Below are 22788 nucleotides of genomic sequence, written 5' to 3' on the forward strand. Positions count from 1 at the left end.
ATAAACCACTTAAACCTTCTCTCTGCCTCTCTCTCTCTCTTCATTTATTCTCCATTTTTGTCCTCCATTCTTATCACTTGAAAGCTTCTCGAGGTCAACTCTTTCTCTCCCTCTCTCAATTCAGCGAGCGAAATATTTTTACCTTCAGAGACAGTTCATCAGATTTTGATAGCAAAATCATTGAAAGTTTATATGATCAGAAATTATTATTGTTTAAGAGATTAAAACATATTCATAGTTACAGAACTGATCTGCAGGAAGAAAGATCATGGCATGGTGGGAGCCACATGAACAGCAGGAAGGCAGCGAGACGGAGCTACTCAGAATCGCCCGAGCTGATCATCAACAGTCGAAGCTCTTTGTTCTCTGCGGGGATCGTTTTGAGTCCTCCAAGGTATTTAGGACCGGGGAATTCTCGGCCCGAATCATTCGGGTCGGTGGCCGGAGATTAGTGGCGATGGCCACGTGTAAGGTGGGGGATCACCAGTGGATGCTGGCCAAGGATTCCATGGCGGTGAGAGTTGGAGATCGGGCGTTTGTTTTTGCGTTGCCTGGAGTTCTGTATGGACTTTCTGTGCCGTGGGAGTGCTCTGATAATGTGATTCGGCAGCTGGAAGAGATATTCGTTAGCTATTGTGCTTATGAGGATCTGGTTGTAAGGAATGGTAAGGAAGAAATTTGTGCTTTTATTTTGTCATTGGAATGTATAGTAGGTTTTTACTATTATATAGTGATGCTTTAATTAGCTTATTAGGTTAAATTTAAGCATAAAATTAAGATATAATTAAGAAAATTATGCATAGGCAAAGTAGTTTATGCATTATGTTCAAGCTCTTGACTTGTCTCTTAATTTTAAGTTGTTTAAATTTTTGTACTTGAAAGGTTCTTTAAGGAAGTGTTGTGTTTTAGAATATTCGCGGCGGTAGAGAAATATAAAATGTATCACCTTATCGTTGTATGAAGATCTGACACCGACACGCAATCAGGTAAAAGAGAGTGTGTAGCATTTATGAGATACCAAGATTTTTATATGAAAAACTACTGAAAAAGGGGAAAACCCACGGGCCTAGCCCAATTTGAATGAATCTACTATTATTTACAGTCGATTACAAATGAGATCCTTTCTTATGGGGAAAGTCTTGGCTTGATGTATATTATAAATAATACATTACATGGTTGGAAGAATACAAATAATCACTGTTGATATGTTCGTTTGGTTGGAAGGACATAGTCGATGGGCGACACAAGTCAAAAGGACTGTAGTCGGTGGGCGATGGAGGTCGGAAGGACCGTTGTCTGTCTGACTACCGAGGTCAGAAGAATAGCATCAGGCAGAAGTCCAGCAATGAATAGAAATTCAGTCTCGAATATATGTCGTGAAAGTCCATAAAAAAATGTATGATAGACCCATGGTTGAATAATTGTAAGTTACAGATGTAAAATTTAAGAGCGTTATGTCATATATTCATAATTAAATTTAGCTTTAGATTTCATAAAATGAATAAAAAAAATAGCCTAACCTATACTTCAGGACCTGAGATAAATACTGATCATAGATACAGGTTAGTTATATATCTGTTATTAATTGAAATTTTTAAGATGTTGAATTCTTTAAAATAAATAAAATATCTTCTTCTGGTTTTTTATGATGTGATCGTCATCAAGATCTTTCACTTTCTTCCAGGCTCCGACGTTTGGTATCAACCCGAATCCCAAATCTGGACTGTCGCCTACGAAAAATTAAAGAAAAGTCAAAAGGACTGTAGTCGGTGGGCGACGAAGGTCGGAAGGACCGTTGTCTGTCTGACTACCGAGGTCAGAAGAATAGCATCAGGCAGAAGTCCAGCAATGAATAAAAATTCAGTCTCGAATATATGTCTGGCGAAAGTCCATAAAAATGTATGATAGACTCATGGTTGAATAATTGTAAGTTACAGATGTAAAATTTAAGAGCATTATGTCATATATTCATAATTAAATTTAGCTTTAGATTTCATAAAATGAATAAAAAAAATAGCCTAGCATATACTTCAGGATCTGAGATAAATACTGATAGATACAGGTTAGTTATATATCTGTTATTAATTGAAATTTTTAAGATGTTGAATTCTTTAAAATAAATAAAATATCTTCTTCTGGTTTTTTATGATGTGATCGTCATCAAGATCTTTCACTTTCTTCCAGGCTCCGACGTTTGGTATCAACCCGAATCCCAAATCTGGACTGTCGCCTACGAAAAATTAAAGAACCTCGCCGCCCAAAGTAGCACCAAGATCTCAGGAACCACCGCTTCAGCCGTTAAGGCCCCGAATTCCCGTGGCGGCGGCGGAGGTGGCTGTGCCTTCTATGACATCGCATCGTACAAAATCCACCGAGCAGTGAGGATGTCAGCGGCGGTGAAGCTCGCCTCCTGCGCCCTTCTCAGTGGCGCCCTCGTTCCCCACGACCACCTCTACGTGGCCTTTCCTCCGGCACCGGCGGCGGCTCTTCCGAGCGTTTGGGCCCTATCCAGCCTGCTCGACGCCATAGAGTCGAGTGGAAACACAATGGCGGCGGTGGCACCACCACGGGGGAGAAAGGTGGGATTTTGGTGGCTGAGGATTGAAGGGGTGGAGCTGCTCCTTGACGTGATGAGGGCGTTTGGCGCCGCGGCGAGGAAGAAGCCGAAGCTGGGTAAGGTTTCGACGTCGGCGGAGGAAGATGATAGAGAAATGGCGACGGCGGCGGCGCTGGGAATGGGGAAGAGGTTTGGGGAAGGAGACAGGGAAGGGTGGACTGAGCGGAGAAGTTGGAGATGTGTGGATGACTGATTAATTGATTGTGCTTTTCTGTTTTTTTGGCTTAATTAGTTAGGTAATCAATCTTAGCTTCAGAAATTGAAGAACTTCTGTAAATAAAAAACTTTTCGGCGGAACGCTCTTAAAATTTCCTAATTTTATTTAGATTATTATATGTGAAATGTTTTTTTTCTTTTATTTCATATTATTTGTTCATATTTCCTATTGGTTCCTTCTAGTGAGGAAGGGTCATCTTCAATTCCATCAAAATTATTTATAAAATAAAAAATAAAAAAATTCGGACAGAGTAGGGATTTTGAGTGTGGGATCAAAATAATATGAATTGCTTCCCTCGAACATCAAAGCCGCAACACGATCTCAACTAAGAATGTTTTGAGACATTTGTGTTGTATGAAAAATAAATGCGCAATTACTTATATTTTAATATAATATAAAATAAATATAATTTATTTGGAATTTTTTGATTTATTTGGATGAGTGTGAAATAAATTTATATGATTATTTTTCTTGTTTGGCTAAAATTAATGCAATCTATAGTCCAAAGATAGTGGTGCTCAGTGGCCAGCAGGTAACAAACTACGGTGGTTAGGGCTATCAAAATTGGGTGACGGGTCAGGTTTGGGTCTAACCCGGAACTGACTCGAGACTGTTAGGCTCAATCTGAACTTGACCTGTTGTTTGCAAGAGGGTCGATTTCTTAGACATGAACCCTACCGGCTTTGGTTCGGGTCAACCCGAACCCGACCCACATATTTTGATCGGAAGCAAAACGGGTCGGGTTCATCGTTTCTATTAGGTTTTGTTCCACAGGAGGTGTAGATTGCATGAGTCGTTTCTTCGGCTCCTTCGTTACAGTTCGACTTCGCTCCTTTGACGACGGAAGTTATAACATTTTGATCGGAAGCAACTAGGAGGTCGGAGGTGTGGAGATTGGACGAGTCACTTCTTTGGCTCCTTCGTTGTAGTTCGACTTCGCTCCTTTGACGATGGAAGTTACAACATTTTGATTGGAAGCAACGACGGGAGCTCGCTCGCTGTGAAGGCAACTTTCTTCCTTTCTACTTTTTGATTTTTTACTTTTCTTTCTCTTAGATGTTGTTGATTTCGTTCCACTTACAACGTTCCCTTCCAATCGGATCAGAAGTTACAACATTTTGATTGGAAGTAACGACGGGAGCTCGCTCGGTCTTTTTATCCACTTTCTCGTTGTTGTTGTTCGACTTCGCTCCATGGACGATGTTTCATTCCGATCAGATCGGAAGTTACAAAATTTTGATTAGAAACAACTAAGTTCGCAAGCTGTGAAGCATGGCCAAATCCCATAAATACGCCGAACAATAGGATTCCCTATCATTTTTGGTTTTCCAGGTCAACCTGAATTTGACCCGGAATTCGAAACGGGTCGAAAATCAGGAACCGGATCCAAAAATTTTGTGTCAGATTTGAGTAGAGTTTTCGGGTCATGTCAAATATTGACACCTATAACGATGGTGATGGTGATAGAAGGTAGAGGCTGACAACGATTATGATGGGTGATAGTGGCGATAGCGATAGTAGTAGTGGTAGTTTACGACTACAATGATAGAAAACTTATAATGTATTATAAACTAAATTTAATTAATTTTTAAATGTATCAAAATTCAAGTACATGATAAATTTCAAATACTGTAAACTTGTACTCTGCATTTTTTAAAATTTAGATTAAATATTAATAGTTTCATAAACCCCTACATCTCTTTTTCTTCAAATCAAAGAGCTCCTAGACACACTATAGGAAAATCACCAATTTCCGGCGGCCTTTTCCGGCGGTAATTGAACCTTTTCCGGCGGTTTTGAGGTTTTCCGCGGAAAATTTTGTAGGAAATAAGCCGTCAAAAACAGCCGGAAATCCGCCGGAAAGCCGCCGGAAATCTGACCGCCGGAAAGCCGCCGGAAAATTCCGCCGGTAATAAGTGATTTTCCTGTAGTGACAATTCCTTCACTTTTTGAAATAATTTGTTATTTGTTAAAATAATTATAGATACATATTTTAATTCTTTAGCTTTAAAACAAAATAAAAATTCTTGGTAATTTAATTAAATTTATCTTACTAATGAAAGAATAATTTTATACCATTAGTTAGAACTAAAGTATACTTATTTTCATATTATTTCCTATAAAAGGTAGGTTTTTCCTATAATCATTCTAATTTATATCGATATAATACAAATCTTAAAATAGATAATAATAATAAAGTATTACTTAAACAAATTTTAATAAAGAATTTTCCCTTCTGCCCACTCAGCATCGTCCCTCGTAGATCTCTTCGAACCCATAAAAATAATGACATAACGAACTTGAACCGGCTCATGACTGTTATCCTTTTCCGAACCGCTACGGTTCGCCTGTTCCCACCATGACTTCGTCATCTCCACAAAGAAAGCTAGCCAGAAAAAAAAACCTCGCTGGATCTGTTTCTCCCTTTCTAAATTTAGTCTTACATCTCTCTCCGTCTCTCTCTCCTTCTACTTCCTAACCCCAACCTCCTCTTCTCTATCTCTCTCGATGGAGGAGGGGACGACGCCATCTCCTGCTTCTCGTCCCCCGCTTCCTCGCCCTCCTAGCTCCGATGACAAGGCCTTCTCCTCCGCCCTCGTCACCTACATTGTGCAGGTCCCCAAAGATCAGATCTACCGCATCCCGCCCAAAGAGAATGCTCGTCTCGCAGAGGAATATCGCGCCCATCTCGCCGCACTGCGAAAAAAGCGCTCTCCTTGCCTGAACTTCTTGCTCCGCTTCCTCTGCATCTTGATCTCCATAGCCCTTCCTCTCCTCATCGCCACCCTCATCTTCTACATTGTCGTCCGCCCATCTGCTCCCATCTTCAACATCGATCGCGTTGTAATTGACTCGAAAACTCAGCGCGAGATCTTAATGGATGTTACAAATCCAAGTATTGGTATGGGATACTTGATCGAGAAGAGCATTGCGCGAGCGGCGAAGCTTAGTTATAAAGAGAGAAATTTGGCGGATGGAGAGTCGCCCCAATTAAACTTGAAGGCCAGGGAGTCGAGAAGTTTCAGCATGGCGCTTCATGGGGTGAAGAAGGCTGTCATGGAGGAAGCGGAGAAGAGTCTACAGGGATCGAAGCAGGCGGTGCTGCTAAGATTGACGGTGGCAACGCCGGTGAGGGTGGAGATTTGGGGTGTGACACTGTGGCGGATGAAGATGGAGGTGGAGTGTGATGTGAAGGTCATGAAGAGTTCAGTGAAGACGACGACAAAGGTGATGTCTCAAGAGTGCAAGGTTGCAATAAATTTATTGAGGTTGTCATGAAGATATTTTTTGAAGTGGATAACAATTAAAAGGCGTTTGATTCAAAAATATTTGACATTATAATTTTATCATGCAAAAATTTATGAGTTTTGAGTATTCTCTTCTGCGCTGCAACATATTGTTCTTGCAGATATTATAAAAATGTCTTATATTTTTGAAGAAATTAATATGCAATTTTTTCTATTTGATTTGTTTCTTCGAAGTTAAATAAACAGGTTGGAATTCTACATGAAATGTGTTGTACACTTCATTCAGTACGCACAATGGCTTGTTTAGGTCATGACAATGAGAGATTTGGGCCAACAATGGCTTGTTGAGGTGGGTCTTATAGAGCTCTGGTAGTCCTTTTTCAGGTTTAGTATCACCTACATAGGGAAGATAGTTAGACTTGGGGTCTAAATCAACTAATAAAAGAACTATGCTTCGTTTGGGACCGCTTTCTTATTGCTTCCTAAAACAATTTTCGTGTACAAAAATTAAAAATTTTATATTAAAAAGTTACTTTAAAAAACAGCAAGAAAATTATCCCAAACAAAGTCTAAGCCTTTTCTCAATGATTAGTTTATTCTCCTAGCTCGTTAAGAGACTTTAGCCCCCCTGCAAAACTAAAGCAATAGAGAGGTATTCTAAGAAACTTGAAGTCTGAGCTAAGGTGGTTCTGCTCAAATTAAAGCTTTGTTTGGGACAAGTTTCTTTTTGCTTCTTAAAACAATTTTCTAGTATAAAAATTTTAATCTTTATGCTAAAAAGCTGCTTTATGAAGCAAAAAGAAAGCCGTCTCAAACGAAATCTAAGACTTTATTTGTAACAACTTTTTTATTGCTTTTTAAAACAGTTTTCTAGAACAAAAATTTCTAATTCAAAATCCTTTTGTAATATAAAGCTGCTTTAGAAAGCAGTAAGAAAGATGTCCCAAATGAAGCCTAAAGCTCTGTGATTTGAGCTATTAAAAATAGGATGTGAACTAACCTATCTCAATAGATCAAAGAACAAATCAACAAGAATATGAGGACGAAATGAACTATAAGCTACAATTTGTATAATTAAGAAATATTCTAAGCTGGTCTAATTCAATAGATACCATCATTTTTGTTAATTCACTCAGATTAATTACTCTTGTTTAGACATATAGCTTCAAGGAATTTTTTTATTTAATAGGTTCTAATGTTTTGTTTTCTAAAGATGTTTGATTTAATTCTTTCTCTCATATTAAAGTGACCTAAATAACATTAATAGGCAAACTATCTAATAGCTTCAAAAATATCATAATCATTATTAATTATTCTAAATGACATTGTATTCTTCCAGCTAAATGAGACTGAATCCAAAATATTATAATTTATAAAAAAAACACAATTATTTTAATAAAATTGTAATATTTAGGTTTCGTTTGAGATGCGCGTCTTTTTTATGAAATTTTTTTACTAAAAATTTTGAGAAAGTTATTCCAAACGAAGCCTTAATCATCCTGACATTTGATTTGCCAGTTGAATGTTGTGAAAATTACCACTAAATATAATGATAAATTTATGCTACAAGCTTTATTAGATTTGTTACATGTTTGGAATCAATGAACAATGCATGGAAACCTGCATAAATGTATGCTGAGGTGGACCAATAAAAATTATTGTGGCTGAAATTCTCTAAATTTGATTGGTCCAGCTATGAAAATACAGTTCACATAATTTTTATATATTTTTTTTTGGAAAGAATGGAATAGCTTTTAACAATATTTCCCTTTTCATTTATCTTTCTAAAATTTGAAAGAAAGAATGTTAGGGCTTATTTGGGATCAGTTTAGTATATATATTTTTTATTTTTTAAAATTATATTTGTTTTGTGTATTATTAAATATTTTTATTATTTATTTTATTTTTAAAAATATTTAAATATTTTAAAAAATAGCTATTAATCTTAATCTCACCAACCAATGTTGTTTTCCCACACCAACACATAAATGGACTTATTCGCTATTCTATGAAAACAAAAATAATATATTTTTAAAACAGCAAATATATTTTATTTTATGTCAAAATAGAAAAAAAAATTAATAAAAATTAAAATTAAAATGATCCCAAATACCCCTTAATCAAAGGGTGCCAACTAAAATTAGCTCATAAATATCTTAAAAGTTATTATAAAAATACTAAATATATTTGATTAGCTTCTGCTCTTAAAAAGTTTTTGACTTACAGAGCTTTCAACTAAGAACTGAAATTGCTGTTCCTTATTTACTGTGCAGTAAAAAAAACTTTCAATGCAGGTCCTTCATATCCTTTCATGAGCATATATAAAATCATAGCTTTTCCAGAAAAAAAAAAAATTGCATTTTGTTTACCGTTACAGCTGCTTTCTTTATAGCTGCAGGTCCCATATCATTTGCATTACAGGAAAATCACAGGATACCGGCGGTCCGAAACGGACGAATTCTTTTTCATACATGGCTATAGCAGGCGGAAAAATTTTCACCGAAAATTCATTGGAAAATGCCCAAATTCTGTCGGAAATTTCTGCTAGTAATAGACGATAAATAAAGAATAGCACTTTCAGTTTTGAGATGAATAGAGCAGGTGACCATCCCGCTATCCCATGGTCACCTGCTCTAAAATAGGTAATCTTAAACCCAAACCTATCTTTGATCTGCAGCATATGACTATTCCCGTAGCCCCTTCCATGTACTCTCAAGCTATGAAGTACTAGGTTTAAAGAAAAGCCATGAGAGAAGAATTTAAAGCTCTCCAAAATACTGCACATGGAGTTTAGTTCCCTATAATCCAAATCAAGATGTTTTGGGTCGTAAATGGTTAGTTAAGACTAAGTATCACTCTGATGGGTATATTGCTTAGCACAAAGCCCGTTTGGTTGCTCAAGCCTTCTAACAAGAGTTTGATTTAGACTATCATGACACCTTTAGTATAGTTGCAAAATTCCCAACCATTTGGATATCTTTCAATGTTGCAATTACCTATAATTGAACTATACTTCAACTTGATGTTGCAAATGCATTTATATATCGCAAACTTGATGAAACTGCTTACATGATATAGCCCCCCTCGTTTTTAAGATCCTCAATTTTTTAATCATGTTTGTGGACTGGTCCAGCTGGTCCGACGGGACCAGCTTCTCGCCAATTGGGCGGAACTCTTCTGCCTCTAGGAAGAGCCGCAAGTTTCGGCCAGCTCAAGGGAGACGAACAGGAAGGATTTTGAAGGCAGTTTAGGAGGGAAGTTGAATGTAGGGATTGTTTAGGGATTTCCTTTTGATTTGTATGCATTAAACAGTTTGTTTTACTAGGGTTAGGACATCTTGAATTTGACTGAAATTTGAGATCTCTTATATTTAGGTTTTCCTTTGGGCTCTAGCGGCGTCTAAAGAGTTGGGAGAGATAGATCCTCCCCTTGAATAGAAGATCAATTGTATCTTGTTGTTTTTCTTCTTCTACTAGTAAATTTCTAGTGTTTTCTCTCAAATTTCCTACAGTTTTGGGGGAAAAAACTGCTGTTTAATGCAGATTTTTGCTCTGTTTTTAATTATTTTGGGTTGTTTCTTATCAGTTTGTTTGCTCAATAACGTAATTTATGGTCTTAAACAGGCTCCCCGCCAATAATTTGCCACTTTCTCATCTCACCTTGTTAACTATGATTTTACTGCTAGTTCTGCTGATCCTTCACTGTTATTCTATCATCATAGCCCAATTTGCCTTTATATACTTATTTATGTTGACGATATCTTACTTACTGATAATGACAAACATACTATTATGCTCTACTTAAAGGAATTGCACTCACGCTTCTCCATGAAAAATCTTGGTTATTTATCTTACTTTTTGGGCCTTCAGGTTACACCAACAGCAACTTGATTACATTTAAATCAAGGCTGATATGCTTCAGAATTTCTTGCTGAAGCTGGTATGAAAGATTGTAAACTGGTATCAACTCTACCGTCCAAACTACCCATACTTACTGCTCTCAGCCAAAATTTTATAGAAAACTTGTAGGCTCCTTACAATATTTAACAATTAAAAGACATCAACAATCTTCACCTTTCATGTATAACTAACTCTGTTTTATTTTCAGTCCTTTAAGTTTATATATGGGAGTGCTGTAGCTTACTTTAAATCCAACAAAGAAGACCAGATGGCAAAGAAATGAGAGGAAAAATTCAGATTAGTAGAACAAAAGAGATGACCAATTGGTGGTTATAAACAGAGATCAAATATGAAACATAAAAATCTATTCTCTTTGTTGAAAATTCAGATTAGTAGAAAAAAAGTTCTTGAATTTATTTTTTATTTGACTTCAGAATCAAAAAAAACTGTACAAAAATTCGTGCTTGATCTTATTCATTTTGCAAACATTATCAAAACTTAATCTTCTCACTTGTTTTTATTATATAAACATGATGAATTGATGACTGTAACTCATTCTGTTGCTTGGAGTTCAAAAAAATGATTAAACTTTTTTAAATCCATCATTTGAAGAATGTAATTAGAAACCAACATTGCTTTTAAACACCACAAATCTCCGTATAATTCTCTCACAATTGACGCTTCATTTGGGACGGCTTTCTTACTGCTTTTTAAAGATGCTTTCTAGTAAAAAAAATTAATTTTTTACTACTAGAAAGCTGCTTTAAGAAGCAGAAAAAAAGCTGTCACAAACAAAGTCTGAGTGTTAGGCAGAAAATTATCGCTGAAGCTGCACAAGCTAAGATGGAACTGCTGCTCCAATGCTCAGCCATAAGCTACTATTTTCTGCTTCCTTGCACAGTTTTTGGATCTTTACATTACTGCTTCAGTAAATTCAAACAACATTTTTTTTTTTTTTTCAATTCATTGAGATTTGGGAAGGCAAGGAACTGTTAATAAGTACCACTACCATCTCTTCCCCATTCTTATATTTTGCCTATCCTACAAAGCTCCAACTCTGCCTCTCTTTGCTTATAATCTAAAATAGTTTAGTTGTGAATAAAGGCAATTCCAGTAAAGTATAGAAGAATTTTGATTAAGAGCTACTGAAGGATATTTCCTTTTACTTAGAACAAATTTGAATGTTTTATTGAATTACCTTTCTTAAAATTCATCCTTGTTTTTTGTTAACAGTACTAGAAATCATTGAAGAAATTGGATAATTTGAATCATTTGCCTATTTAATCATCAATAAACCTCCCAAAGAGAAATAGTTTAGTTATGTATAACTCATGAGCAATTTTCATAGCATTTCATAGATTTCTTGAAGGTGGTCTGGATGAGGAAGTTTGAAAGTTTATAATAGGTTAATGGTCAATATTTTTGGATGATTCCCTGTAGAGGGAAAGGCTAATGATAATGATGATCATGATGAATTCTCTAATCTTTAGCTTTTAGGATAATTATGCTCTGTTTGGTTTCAATAATTTGAGTGAAAGAAGATAAAAAAAAGTAAGTTGAAAATCTCAAACAATGGTTGTTGATTCATAATCAAATGTTCGAGCTCATAAATGATAATCGGCAATTCGAAGCTGTCGGCAATTCACCGAAATGGGAGGCAAAAGATGGAAAAAGAGAGTTATAAGGCTTCATTTGGGATAGCTTTTTAACTGTTTTGTAAATTTTTTTTAGTAAAAAATCTCTTGAAAGCAAGAAAAAAATAGTGGCCTAAAGCTGTCTCAAACGAAACCTAAATCTAACACAAGATTTAGGAAGCATTGGGCTGAATAAAAGATGAAAATATGAACATCCTGCAAGTTAAACTTTGGAATTGGCTGGATATTTTCAATTTGTGTAGCTGAAACATAAAAAAATTAGCTAGAAGTTGTAGCTATTTCACCACCAACCACTAACAATAATGAGCACTAATTAATTCTTAATCAAACAAAGCATCAATAAAAGCTTAATGATTGCAACCAACTCACCAACAACCACTTGAAATTAAAAAACCTTGGAAGGAAATTGAGCTTGCTTCTGCATTAATGCATGGATTGCAGAAAGAAAGCTGTGGGCCTTGAGAAGAAAAACTTGATTGATGTGCTCATGTCTCAATTATGAAAAATTATTCTGTGCGGACTCCGAATGTCGTTCGGAGACCAACCAGAATGCGCCACATCACCTGGTGCTCTGTACCACGGCTGGGTACTGCTCGGTACCATGGCTAGGTACCGCTGATGTAGTGTATTCTGGTTGGTCTCCGGACGACGTTCTGCATCCGGTCTCCGCACAGAATAATTTCTCCTCAATTATAAACAGTTGACCTAATAAGGATATGTTAATAGGTCTGTGATCAATCACTAACTCTGTACAGTTAGAGGGAAGAAAATAGGGTCATATTAAATAAAAAAACATATAAGAAAGGAGATTTTTTATCATAAAATGAGAGTGACAACTCCAAAGCCTACTTCATCAATGACGTGATTTTTGCTTTAACAATTGGAACAAAACTATTAGGAAATAAATATAATTGAGATTATAAAAATAAGACATACAAGACTATTAGGATCAATGAGATTCACTTATGTCCGCGATCGCGTAAGAATATAATGTTCTACCAAGCTATTAAAGAGGCATAACATAAAGTTGAAGATTATGATATGCATATTGATTTGTCTTTTTCAATGACTAAGCTTTCATTTGCGACAGTTTTCTTGCTGCTTCTTGCAGTAGCTCTTTGGTCCAAAATTTAAATTTTTTGTACTAAAAAGTTATTTTTAAGAAGCAACAAGAAAGGAGTCCCAAACGAAGCCTAAGAGAGAACATAAGGAATTGATACGAAGAAGAGTATTATAAGTAAGGAACAAGACATGGTTCTTGGTGCACAGTACAAATAAGAGTATATCCTTGTTATTTCAGAAGTTTCCCTTTTTTATGGAATTGAAATTAGTCTCATCTAATTCTTTTTGGAGAAGCAAAAGATCTATCATTATCAAGCATCTGAAAAATACAAACTATTTGCATAGTTATAGATTTCAATTAGGTGAAATAAGAATAAAAATATTTATAATAAAAAATTATTGTGTGTGGTGACAGTACGCTTCCGTAGGTCAATTCGGACGCGTCAAACACTGCACAGAATAAACTCTCCAACTAAACATCCTACCAAGAGAAGAACACCAAGTTTTTCTTACCAATGAAAAAAAAAAATTTGTTATTTTCCCATTCTTTTAACAACAAAGAAAATTGTGTTTAAAACCTTTAAATACAAATTAAGGCCACAAATATTATTTCTCCAATAAAAAACTTGTAAATATTAGATGTTGTTTTGAATTTGTTTTCTTACAAAATTGTCTAATATGTATTTTGAATGACATCACATATGATAAAGAGAAAGTTGAAATTTCAACATTTTTATATTCCTTCATTAGACCAATATTCTAAGGCTTCCATTGCTTTCAAGTATCCTCTACACCTTTATAAGTTAAATTATATCTACTCCAAAGCAACATCATGTTTTGCTTCTGTGACTCAATTGATTAAAGAATGCAAAATCATATATAAAGTTGAGCTTTCTTCATGTTCCAAATAGCTCAAGTTTAAAATAAAAATAAAAAATTTTGATATAATTTCTATCAGAATAAGCTTAAATAGTTTTTTTAGTACAAAAATTTTGAGTTCGAAAAAATTTTATACTAAAAAACTACTTTATAAAGCAGGAAGAAAGCTGTACCAAAGGAAGCCTAAATGATTTTTTTATATATATACTTAGGGTCTATTTATGATAACTTTCTGACAACTTTACTTTTCTGACAGCAATCACAATTTTGTTTATCTATTACTTTTTTGTTGCTTAATTTCTCATAATTTTTCAAACGTTTCTGCTGTGGAAAGCTGCTTTTTAAAACCAAAATAGTTAAGTTGTTTTCTCCACCACAAATTCACCACCAACTCTATAAAAAGTTACCGTTGTCCCAAATAGACTATTTCATTCATATTCATTCCAACCTAATTTAAATTTATTAATAAAATATACACACCAAGATTTTAAAATTTCAACATACATTGAATTGAAAGAAGGAAAGTTCAATATTCAAGTATTTAAATAATTTACTAAAATTTAAATTATTTAAATATGTATTAAATAACATAAGTAACTTTAAAAATAAGACAAAAATAAAATAAATAAATTCATAATATATATACCAACTAAACTAGTTAATTTTTGAGGAGATCTATTACAATAACTTTGAGTTTTATTCAATAATATAAATAAACTAATTTTTTTCCCCTACAATAAATAGATAAAGAAGAAAATAAAACTAGACAAGGCCAAATTAAAAAGAAACACCAAGCCAACAAGGACTGGATGGAAGCACGCAACAGCTAACCAAGCTCATACCCATTAAAGATTAATTTTTTTAATATTCCAATTCAAATTTGTTCAGAATAAATTTATTTTAAGATATATTTATATATACCATAAAAATTAATTAAAATTTTACATATCTTATTAATTTCAAAAACATAATTATTAAATTAATTTTAATTAAATTTAAATCAAAATTTTCTTTTAGGAAGCACATATATTGTAAATTCTAAATGATGAGCAAATCTACAATCCTAATTTTGACTTCTTTAGGCCTTCGTCAAGTGTTCACATTGTTTACCAACTAAAATTCTCAATCGCTTAAAATGATTAATTTGCAAAAAGAAATGTCAAAAATTATATCAAGACGGTCTTAAAATCATTAGATATGCTCTGAAATTAGCGTTACATATGAAAATTTTGTATTACACTAATCTTAAAGCAAATTTAATAATTTTTTAGTCCATCTTAATATAATTTGAAGCACAATTATACACATTTTTTTTCTTTAAATTGCCCCAACCTTCTAAAAATGCTTTAAAAAAAAATCATAAAGATTTTAAAATGAGATAAATTGGGTGGGTCCCATGTTAACCAATTATGATAGGAGAGCCAATGAATGTGAACCCTTGAACCAATTGTGGGTACTTTTCTAGATTCCTCATGGCCCAATCTTAGCTTTCAAGACAATGCAAGGTTCCTTGTTGGTGTGATGAAGAAAGAATAAGAACAATAATGACTATTTTATTTATTTATTTATTTATTTTTAGGGTTGTGATAAGGCATATCTCCACAGCTGATTTTTTTGTCTATGATTTTGATTGGTTGATAAAATTAATGCAAGTAGGAGACATATGGGATAGGGTAGCCTACCATGCTTCATATAAATATAACTTTTTTTAATGGAGATAAGTTAAGAGAGGGGCTCTAGATTCTTCTATAATGTTCTTCTAATTTATCGAAAAAATTGGCTTTTTGTAAGAAAATCTTTATTAAAATGAGAATTGGGCTTCATTTGGGACGGCTTTCTTACTGCTTCTTAAATTAGATTTCTAGTATACAAATTTTAATCTTTAAACTAGAAAGCTGCTTTGAGAAGCAATAAAAAAATCGTCCTAAACGAAGCCTTAAATTCCTTGAATTTTTTTTAAGATAAATATAATAATTGTATTGTATTTATTTAAAAGTAAATTAGGATTTAGTTGAAAAATATATTGGTTATAAATAATAGTACTTGACACTTAGTCTTTTTCAGAAAGTTTGAATTAAATAGATATTAAAGTTGGATATAAAATAGCAATAGTTAAGTTCATTTTAAACACAAAAGATTTAAGCTTATAGGTGAAGGCCAACTTTGATTTTTTATATTAACATCTTTTTAAAACTACAAAATATACGATTAAACACATATTATATCCCCTTGAAATTTCTCCTTCATATGGGAGAACTCCGTATCAACCCTGACTTCCCAAAAACACTAAATTTGTACATCGAAAAGAAAGATTAGAGCCACGCTTCACGCTTGTGGCGGAGCGAGTCTCTCATAAGACTCGTTCATAGCTGAAAATTGAAAACGACCAACAAAGTTTGTGATAAAGGAACAAAATTGAAGCATTGTGAAAAAGGCCTAACTTATATGTAATGAAAATATTATACAGGTAAACTTACTTAGTAATGATTGGTTTAATTATGGATGAACTATGATAGTCAAAGAAAGAAAGAGAAATGAAATCTAATTGATCTAATTAAAGGATATGAGAATCCAAAGAATTTTAAAAAAGTTAAGGGAGTAAGATATGGGATGTTCATGCCTAGCGAGACACAAAAAGGGTAGGCGCTGATGAGTCAGGGACCAAAAAAAATTAATGAGAAGATGCAATAGCAGTCAAAGGAAAGTAAAAAAGACAAAAGAGATGATAAAGGCTTTGTTTGGGACGACTTTCTTATTGCTTCTTAAAGCAGTTTTTTAGTACAAAAATTAAAAATATTGTGCTAGAAAGCTAAAGCTGCTTTAAGAAGCAGTAAGAAAGCCGTCCCAAACGAAACCCAAATCACAGAACTTTAGGCTTCATTTGGAACATTTTTTTTTATTGCTTTCTAAAGCAGCTTTATATTACATCGTTACCCTGCACATGATAGGATAAGACATCCACAAAAGCATTAATTTTCTATAGTTTTTGTTTTATTTTGAGAGTACACTATTTTAAAATTTTGAGAGTTTATCTTACCCTCTTCTAGTCAATATTAGCGTTGCACTGTTTATCTATGTCAAAAAAAATGTCTTATGAGATTTGCGGAAGAAGTGTGTGAAAGAGGAAAAAGACGGTTCATTTGCAGCGAGTCGAACAAGGGAGCGAAAGAAGAGAAAAAATGGAGTTTGATTGGAGATAAATTATTGCATTTTGAAGTGAAAAATGAATTTTTCAGTTGAAGATGCCCTAAAAAGATTGCCTTACTATATTTCATTACATCAGAAAAATCTGGAATGATGAGAACCTTCCTGGATACTCTACCAATCCACTGCTCTTCAATTTTCCAACTTCATAGAAAAATAAATTTGAATTAATTAAATTATATTTCTAAAGTCAAATGAGTAGATGTGAATAATAGCACTGAAAACTTTTTCAATTCTTTTTCAAAAACAAATTTTTTTGAAAATATCTTATTCTTCATCAGTTGTGACTTCTGTGATTCAGTGAGCTCGTTGAATGAATTGCAAAGATAAAAATCTAGAAGGTCATCAGAGAATATTAAGAAACCTTTAGAAAGTTATTAGATCATGTGTGAGGAAGCTTTCTTAGTCTTTTATAAATTAGAATGTTCTGATATTTCTGTCTGATTATTATTTTTTAAAAAATTTTATGATTATAAGTTATTAATTATAATTAGATATATTAGAGTGTGATTAGTAGTGTAAGAAAATTATTACTCAATTTATTAATAATAGATAATTAATGAGTTCATTAAATTAATTAAAGAATAAAGGCCAAGAATAATTAAGATTTTGACTAATTTTATGATATTTCATGGATAAATCTGAAATAATTCATAAACAAATAATTGGCCAAAATTAAAATAAGTAGTTATTATTTAATTACATTGATTATAATTTCCATTAAAATCATTAAAGTTGCATTAGTATTAAGTTATGATAATTATTGAAGGGGTAATTAATTAATTAATTAGTTTATTACTTTCAATAATCAATAATTAAATATTATTAATAAGGTTTTAAATAAAATAATTCTAGTATACTTATTTAAAACCTTAAGGTGACAGTAATTTTTTTTATGGAGATGTTTAATTTGATTTATTAAAAGTAAACAATATTTATTAAGAATAATTATTGCCTAACTATAAATTTAGCTACTATAATTATGCTAAACAAGTGAGTTTAAGCTAAATATGACCAAACAATTTTGTCAACTAATCTCTGCCTACAACAAGAAATATTTTGAATCAACTAAATGGCTCAGCCCCATATATTTTGTTTAATTTAATTTAGGCTTATTTGGGACGACTTTTTTTTTGTTGTTTTTTCAGTATAAAAATTAGAATATTTGTACTAAAAAGTTGTTAAAAAACCATCTAAAATCACAATTAAACCCAAACATTTTATAAAATTAAAAACATACCCACCACATCTAAAAATCACACAGAAATAATAAAACAAATACACACTATTAATTCATTAATAATTACAACCCTAAACATAGATATTACTAACAACACCCTCCATCACTGGTAATACCAATAAAAATAAACGGTAAACCAGGAAGAGATCTACCCATCAAAACACCACCATCTTACACTTAACCCCCTGCAAATGTCAAAAATTCCATTTGCAGGAACCCAAATACATACTAAATCACAGACCAACAGAAATTGAAAACAATCAGGACAATATAGAATCCCAATCAATCTCCCAAGAGGGATACTTCCTCAACACAAACATCTCCGATTCATCCCAAGGTACTTCTGTGAAGTCCAAATTCTCCATTTCTGAAACAGGGGAGGAGCCCTCCGATGATATCTCCCCCTCCGACGACACCTCCGGCTCGCTCTTCACCTCAGCGGCGGCAACTGGCGTTAACGACGATGCGCTCCCCTGCTTCTGTGAGCTTGCCAGGCTCTCGCAAATGGCCTCGAGCTTGGCGTCCACGGAGGAGTGAAGCTCACCGCCGGCACCGCCGCCGTGTTGGAGATGGGGAAAGTTGAGGCGAGCGAACTCACCGCGGAGGCGGAAGGCGGCTTTGTCGTACGCCATGGCGGCTTCTTCAGCGGTGTCGAAGGTGCCGAGCCAGAGGCGGGTGCGGTTCTTCGGGAGGCGGATCTCGGCGACCCATTTCCCCCAGTGACGCTGACGGACGCCGCGGTAGAGCTTGGGAGGCTTCGCCGGCGACTCGGCCGAGAGCTTCATGGGTTGGGATCGCGGAGCGAGGGGATGGTGGTTGTGGTGGCGGTGGAGTTGAGCTTGGATTTGTTGGATCTGGATAGGTCCGAGTTGGGTGAGCCCGATCGGACTATCTGAGATCAACGAATCATGCTGATTCCAATTTGATGGTACAGAGCGGTCAAAGCTGGGATTTGGCGAAGGATAAGAGAACTGGTAAGAAGAAAGAGAAGAGGGGAAGGGAGGGAGAGAAGCAGGGGAGGAATCAAAGGAGATGACTTTGGTAGTAGAAGAAGGGGCACAGAAGGGAAAGAAGGCAGAAGGAGACGAGGAAACACCATTGATAAAAGGCTCAAGTGCTTCCGTCAGTTCCTTACTTAGGAGATTATCATAGGAGACATCTAACATACTATTATACATATCTATAGCTGCGGCCATGGAAGAAATCCTTCTTAGAACTACAGAATTCGCAAAGAGCAACACCCAACTGGTTCTTAAACAAAACAAAAGAACCAGAGAGAGGGCTCGAGGAGAAGAAGCAGCGAGAGAGGTATTAAAAAGGTATCCTCTTTAAGATCTAGAAAGAAGGGAACAGCCTGATGGATTCAGAAAAACAGATCCTCACCTGGCTGAGAGAAACCTAGAAAAGAAAAAAAAAAGGATCAAGAATCAATCTCTTATCTGAAAGTCTGGCTTACTACTTACTAGAGAAAACTGATCACAGATTTCCACCGATGTTAGAAACCAAAAGATCAGATTTTTCTTTGAGAAGACAGAAAATTTCAGAGAGCGACCAAAACAAGGAAATTATTCTAGCTTCCTAGCCCAACTCTTGAGAAAACTTTCTCAAAGAACTCTCTTATCCTCACCGAAGGGTGGAAGTTATTGGTGGAGCTCTCTCTTGGGAAGAAGGAGAGGCGCTGAGACCCCTTATATAAGCGGCGGCTTAATGGCATTAGCTCCGTCGATCAATGGGTTTTAATTAATAAAAAAACTATTTATTTATGAGGATGAAATTTGTCGTCATTGGGCCCATCGAACAGGCCCCACCATTACCGACAGGTGTCCATTGAAACTGCCAGCTGTCGGCGGTAGCCATCGTCTTAAAACGTGTCAGTTAACGATTCGTAATTTGACTATTTGACCAGCGTGCAGTGGATTTCCTCGCACGCTCGTTTTCGCGCGGGAGGATAGCGCGTGAAAGGCGCGAGAAGAACAGCGGCGCTAGTGAGCGTAATAAAGTGGTAATTCGTAATTTTAAAATATTATAAAAATTTATGTGTTAAATATATAAAAATGACTAATTAGGCATTAATATGAGAAATTAGTCGTTAGATATTTAAATATAATATAATTACATAATTTACATGTTAATCTTTTAAAAAATACAATACTTTTTTTTTTTTGGAACGGAGATATCGGCTCGCTGCCACGTCAACTTGTGACGCGCATGATGGTGTCCACTAGTCCCTCGGTGAGTCTAACAGCAACCAGCCCCACAGGTGCAGGACCCACAGTTATTTTCTGTTCTTTGACTATAAATTTGGTCTATAAATCAATCGACTCAAGCTCGACCACTGATGTCTTCAGATTGGAGAATGATTAAATGATAAGTTGAGTTCAAGATCAGGTTTAATTATGCAAAATTGAGTAAGCTCACGAGTAAGCTCATTTACTATAAAAGAAATAAAATAATTATAATTCAGACAATTATTTTAAAAATAATAAGAAATTAAATTAGAGAAAAAACCCACTATATATAAGAATGTGATATATAATTTAAATCATTTCTAACAATTTTGTACTTAAACTCCTTAATAGTAATATATTTAAGATATTTTTTACATTAATATTTTTTAAATGAGTCAGATAATGAGAAATTATTACCCTGAACCCTAAACAAATATTGAACATAGATTTGTGTAATATATATCCTCAATTATTTACTCATTGTCTATAATACATTTAAATCTATAAACATCATAAAACTTCACTACATCACGAGAAATTATTATGGAGTCCAGATGGGAAGAACCGTCTAAACTCTGCACAGTGTGTACACTCACATATCTGAACGGTTCTTCCTGTCCGGACTCCGCACAGAATAATTTCTCCTACATCACACTCTTGTTAGTACGTACTCTCATTCAACTAACATTCATTGTAATCAACGCTGCAACATCCCCTCAATCACATCATCATTGCACCTACATTCACCTCGACACATCATGTTCAACAACATTAGCATGATCGATTGGGCTTGTGGCTTTCTAGGCTTAAACTTGGCCAACATGCTTGCCATGCACATTTGTAGCATTGCATAAGCAGTCAAGCATATCAGGCGAGTGATGGCAGGAAAGGGAATGCATAGTTTTGTATTATATATAAGTGCGACTGTGCGAGATAATTTAGAGAGATAAAATTTTAAGTCTTATATAACATCAAGAGAGATTATTTAAAGCTTAAAAGGGGAAAGAGCCATCATATAGTTAATTCCATGATAGTATACAAGGTCATTGGAATGGGTGTGGTTATGAAGGAGATATCGAGCATTTGCAGCAACCCTCAAGGGGATAGTAATGATTGAATAGATTTAATAGTGTCACACTCTTAGGAGGCACATGGCGGCGTAACTAGTCCCTTGGAGAGCCTACCAACAACCAACCCCTCAACCCAACAAGTGCGAGACCCATAGTTATTTTCTCCCAATTTAAGGGATTGCGCCGCATGAGAGGGAAATCATACATGAGTTTAGGGGTTCTCAATAATGCTCGCCCACCAACCCAGATAAGCCCGGTGGGATAAAAGATGAGTAATCGATCTAAAGTTTGTTCAAAAAAAAAAATGAAGGCACGATCAACATTAAAAAAATAAATTTAGAAGATGTGAATTGATTGTCTATAAATACTTTTTAAAAAAAGTAAAATTTTAATTTGATTTTTTATTAGTATAGGGCTTTATGATTTTATTTCCATTAATTTTTCATGCAAAATTTCAACCATTGCATTTAGGGGCTATGACTTTTGAATGTTCTTGAATTTAACTTGAATTTCTAACTACTCCTAATATATATATATATATATATATATATATATATTAGGAGTAGTTAGAAATTCAAGTTGACTTCAAGAACATTCAAAAGTCATAGCCCCTAAATGCAATGGTTGAAATTTTGCATGAAAAATTAATGGAAATAAAATCATAAAGCCCTATACTAATAAAAAATCAAATTAAAATTTTACTTTTTTTAAAAAGTATTTATAGACAATCAATTCACATCTTCTAAATTTATTTGTTTAATGTTGATCGTGCCTTCATTTTTTTTTTTGAACAAACTTTAGATCGATTACTCATCTTTTATCCCACCGGGCTTATCTGGGTTGGTGGGCGAGCATTATTGGGAACCCCTAAACTCATGTATGATTTCCCTCTCATGCGGCGCAATCCCTTAAATTGGGAGAAAATAACTATGGGTCTCGCACTTGTTGGGTTGAGGGGTTGGTTGTTGGTAGGCTCTCCAAGGGACTAGTTACGCCGCCATGTGCCTCCTAAGAGTGTGACACTATTAAATCTATTCAATCATTACTATCCCCTTGAGGGTTGCTGCAAATGCTCGATATCTCCTTCATAACCACACCCATTCCAATGACCTTGTATACTATGATGGAATTAACTATATGATGGCTCTTTCCCCTTTTAAGCTTTAAATAATCTCTCTTGATGTTATATAAGACTTAAAATTTTATCTCTCTAAATTATCTCGCACAGTCGCACTTATATATAATACAAAACTATGCATTCCCTTTCCTGCCATCACTCGCCTGATATGCTTGACTGCTTATGCAATGCTACAAATGTGCATGGCAAGCATGTTGGCCAAGTTTAAGCCTAGAAAGCCACAAGCCCAATCGATCATGCTAATGTTGTTGAACATGATGTGTCGAGGTGAATGTAGGTGCAATGATGATGTGATTGAGGGGATGTTGCAGCGTTGATTACAATGAATGTT

The 22788-nt window shown here is 34.6% G+C and overlaps 3 protein-coding genes across 3 annotated transcripts; 2 read left to right on the forward strand and 1 right to left on the reverse strand.

The window, feature by feature from the left end:
• Positions 1-268: 268 nt before the first annotated feature.
• Positions 269-2810, forward strand: LOC110112627. Its single transcript, XM_028694335.1, has 2 exons — positions 269-665; positions 2185-2810. The coding sequence occupies exons 1-2, from the start codon at positions 269-271 to the stop codon at positions 2808-2810; spliced, it is 1023 nt and encodes a 340-aa protein (XP_028550168.1).
• A 2532-nt stretch (positions 2811-5342) lies between these two features.
• On the forward strand, positions 5343-6113 carry LOC110112615 (NDR1/HIN1-like protein 13). The gene has a single exon (XM_020844904.2). The coding sequence runs from the start codon at positions 5343-5345 to the stop codon at positions 6111-6113; it is 771 nt and encodes a 256-aa protein (XP_020700563.1).
• Positions 6114-18048: 11935 nt separating this feature from the next.
• Positions 18049-19690, reverse strand: LOC110112594 (ethylene-responsive transcription factor RAP2-4). The gene has a single exon (XM_020844875.2). The coding sequence runs from the start codon at positions 19215-19217 to the stop codon at positions 18282-18284; it is 936 nt and encodes a 311-aa protein (XP_020700534.1). The 5' UTR covers positions 19218-19690; the 3' UTR covers positions 18049-18281.
• Positions 19691-22788: the final 3098 nt, after the last annotated feature.

Source organism: Dendrobium catenatum, unplaced genomic scaffold, assembly GCF_001605985.2.
Source record: "Dendrobium catenatum unplaced genomic scaffold, ASM160598v2 fragScaff_scaffold_459, whole genome shotgun sequence".
Taxonomy (NCBI): domain Eukaryota; kingdom Viridiplantae; phylum Streptophyta; class Magnoliopsida; order Asparagales; family Orchidaceae; genus Dendrobium; species Dendrobium catenatum.